The 2,591-nt window shown below is 22.6% G+C and overlaps 2 protein-coding genes across 3 annotated transcripts in view; one reads left to right on the plus strand and one right to left on the minus strand.

The window, feature by feature from the left end:
- The window catches only part of LOC117175007, a 12,122-nt gene extending 11,507 nt beyond the window's left edge, over positions 1–615 (plus strand). The window contains exon 4 of the mRNA XM_033364501.1: positions 201–615. Coding sequence (XP_033220392.1) covers positions 201–324 — 124 coding nt within the window. The 3' untranslated portion in view covers positions 325–615. The remainder of the gene's footprint in view (positions 1–200) is intronic.
- The window catches only part of LOC117175006 (STE20-related kinase adapter protein alpha), a 36,438-nt gene that overhangs the window by 12,968 nt on the left and 20,879 nt on the right, over positions 1–2,591 (minus strand). The gene's annotated exons all lie outside the window — the stretch shown is intronic.

Raw genomic sequence — 2,591 nt, forward strand, 5'->3', positions numbered from 1 at the left:
GTGGACAGAGATTTCCAGACAACGAAGACGTCATTGCCTCTGTAAGTGCTTATTTTGAGGAACTTCCGAAAACGCACTTTTCTGAAGGATTAAAAAAAATTGTTTTTATACTTCATTCTAAGGACTTATTGAACTACCCTCGTATGTCTAGTAACAAAATATGTTTAACATTCATCTTTATCTATTCTTTTTTTTTTCAGTGAAGAGAATTGTCTTAATTTTGTAATTATAAATGCGCAAGGTGGTCGACCGCAATTAAGATGCGCTCCCTGCTCTAGACTCGTGAGGAATTTGAGAAGAAGGAAGGGTTTTTTTGTAGAGTAATTACATTCTGGACAAATGTATATCTACCTATCTATCATACCCTCTCTAGGGAAAATTGAGACATATTTTTCCCTCCAATAGTGGCCGCTGTACCGGCGGAACCTTGATGTTTTCAAGTATATCTATATTTTTACAAATAAATTACTCAATTCTATTTGCAGGCCTCAAAACTTACTTTAGGATCAAAAATAGTGTAAATAGTGTCACCAATTTAAAATAGTGTCATAAAATTCGGCATGTATTAAACTTAGGTGTAGTGCGAATTTAAAAGTGTATAGTTTGATATAAAAACATGTTTTTAAGCAAAATTTATCCACTTTTTCAAGTTAAATGCGAATTGAATTAATGGATGCCAATAATAAAAACTAACTTTTTTGGTTAAAAATTTTATTATTTTGTTCCAAGGCGAATTATTTTGTTGAAAATTCTACAATATTGTTAAAAAGGCATATCAACTGTATGCTGGAATTTTTTTTTTACCAGGAATTTTACAAGTTTGTAGAAGATAAATCTGTCCGCAGTTTTTAAATAATTAGTGGAATTGTCATGTTTTTCAATTATGCTATTACTTAGCTTACAATGTGTAATTCAAAATTTTTTTATTCAAAAAATTTTCCATTCAACATTTTTATTTTTAGGCTTACATTTTTAATTTAAAGAATTTTTAAATGCTTTCTTATAGACTTGATCAAATACAAAATAAAAGCCTTTGATGTTGAAAATTCTTGATAAAAAACATTTTTATTTAATAAATAAATAATTTTTTTTAATTTACCTGTACTTTAAGTAATAAAAAGGGAATAAAAACGATTTGATAAGACGATTTTTAATCAGTTCAAAATTTAAGAATTGTCAGATTTTAAACAAATGTGAACGTGTGACTGAAAGTTTATAAACTATTTTCAACTTAAAAATATCTTCATAATAATATATTCTTAATTAAATGATTTTAAAAAAAATTTTAATATTGTTTCAGTCGAAAATATTCCATTTTAACCCATTCAATGTGAAATTATTAATTAAAAAGTAGATTAATTTTTGAATATTTAGCAATATTTGAATTTTTATTCAATACAAGTAAATTGAAACTAAATATTTAAAAGTAAAGAATCTTTAACTGAATTTTAATTGTTCTATTTGAAAAATGCTTAATTTTTAAGTGAAAATTTTAAATTTTGATGCATAATTTACAAATGAACATTTGTATAAAAAATTTGAGTAATTTTAAGAGATATTTAGGAGTTTTAAAAAGCTGAAAAATTATAATGCAATTTTATAAAGTTTTCTTGAAATCTTCTAGAATCATTTTGAACATTTTGTTTAAATCTTTAAAAAAAACTTTAAATATTTTTAAATATTTAAAAATGTCCAAAATAATTTTTAATTGAAAAAAAATTTAAAACAACTTCTAGATTTTGAAATAAAATTTTGAAGCTTTCTAAGGATTTTTAAAATATTTAAAAAGAAAATAGTTGAATTTCTAATTTAAGAAGTGTTCAATTTTTCAATATTTAATGTTTCAAGCTTAAAATCCCTTCAGATTATATAATTTTGAACATTTTAAAGTTCTTTGATTGCTTTTTTAATTTCGAGCATTGAAATTGATAACGTGGATTTATATTTTTTTATATTGAAAAATGTTAGTACCTTTAATTTTATACGCGGAAATTATTGAGCATTTGAATACAAATTTTTTAAATGAAAATCTTTTAAATTTCAATTTTAAAAGTTCAAAATTTAACAGTTCCACTTTGAGTGCTATCATTTGCAGTGATTTGTAAGTGAAATTTTTTAATTTTGATGTATAATTTACAAATAAACATTTGTAGAAAAAATTTGAGTAATTTTAATAGATATTTAGGAGTTTCAAAAAGGTAAAAAATTATCATGAAAATTTTAGAAAGTTTTCTTAAAATTTTCTAGAATATTTTCTTAAAGTTTTGTTCAAATCTTTGAAAAACTTTCTAAATATTCTCTTGAAATAATTTTTCGAAATGAAAAATTATTTTTAATATTCCTATGAATCTTAAAAAAATGTTTTTATTCTTTTATAGCCTTAAACAATTCTTGAAAAGAATCTAATTTTTTTGATTAAAATTTTACATATCTCTTAAAATTACTCAAATTTCGCTTGCAAATAACAAATGTTCAATTGTTATTTATATATCCAAATTGTAAAGAAATTTTGTAAAAATTGCAGGATTTTCTGAAAATTGTAGAAAAAATTTAATTAATTTTGACAGATATTTAAAAGTTCTGAAAAAATT

The sequence above is a fragment of the Belonocnema kinseyi genome, chromosome 6, assembly GCF_010883055.1.
Source record: "Belonocnema kinseyi isolate 2016_QV_RU_SX_M_011 chromosome 6, B_treatae_v1, whole genome shotgun sequence".
Classification (NCBI taxonomy): domain Eukaryota; kingdom Metazoa; phylum Arthropoda; class Insecta; order Hymenoptera; family Cynipidae; genus Belonocnema; species Belonocnema kinseyi.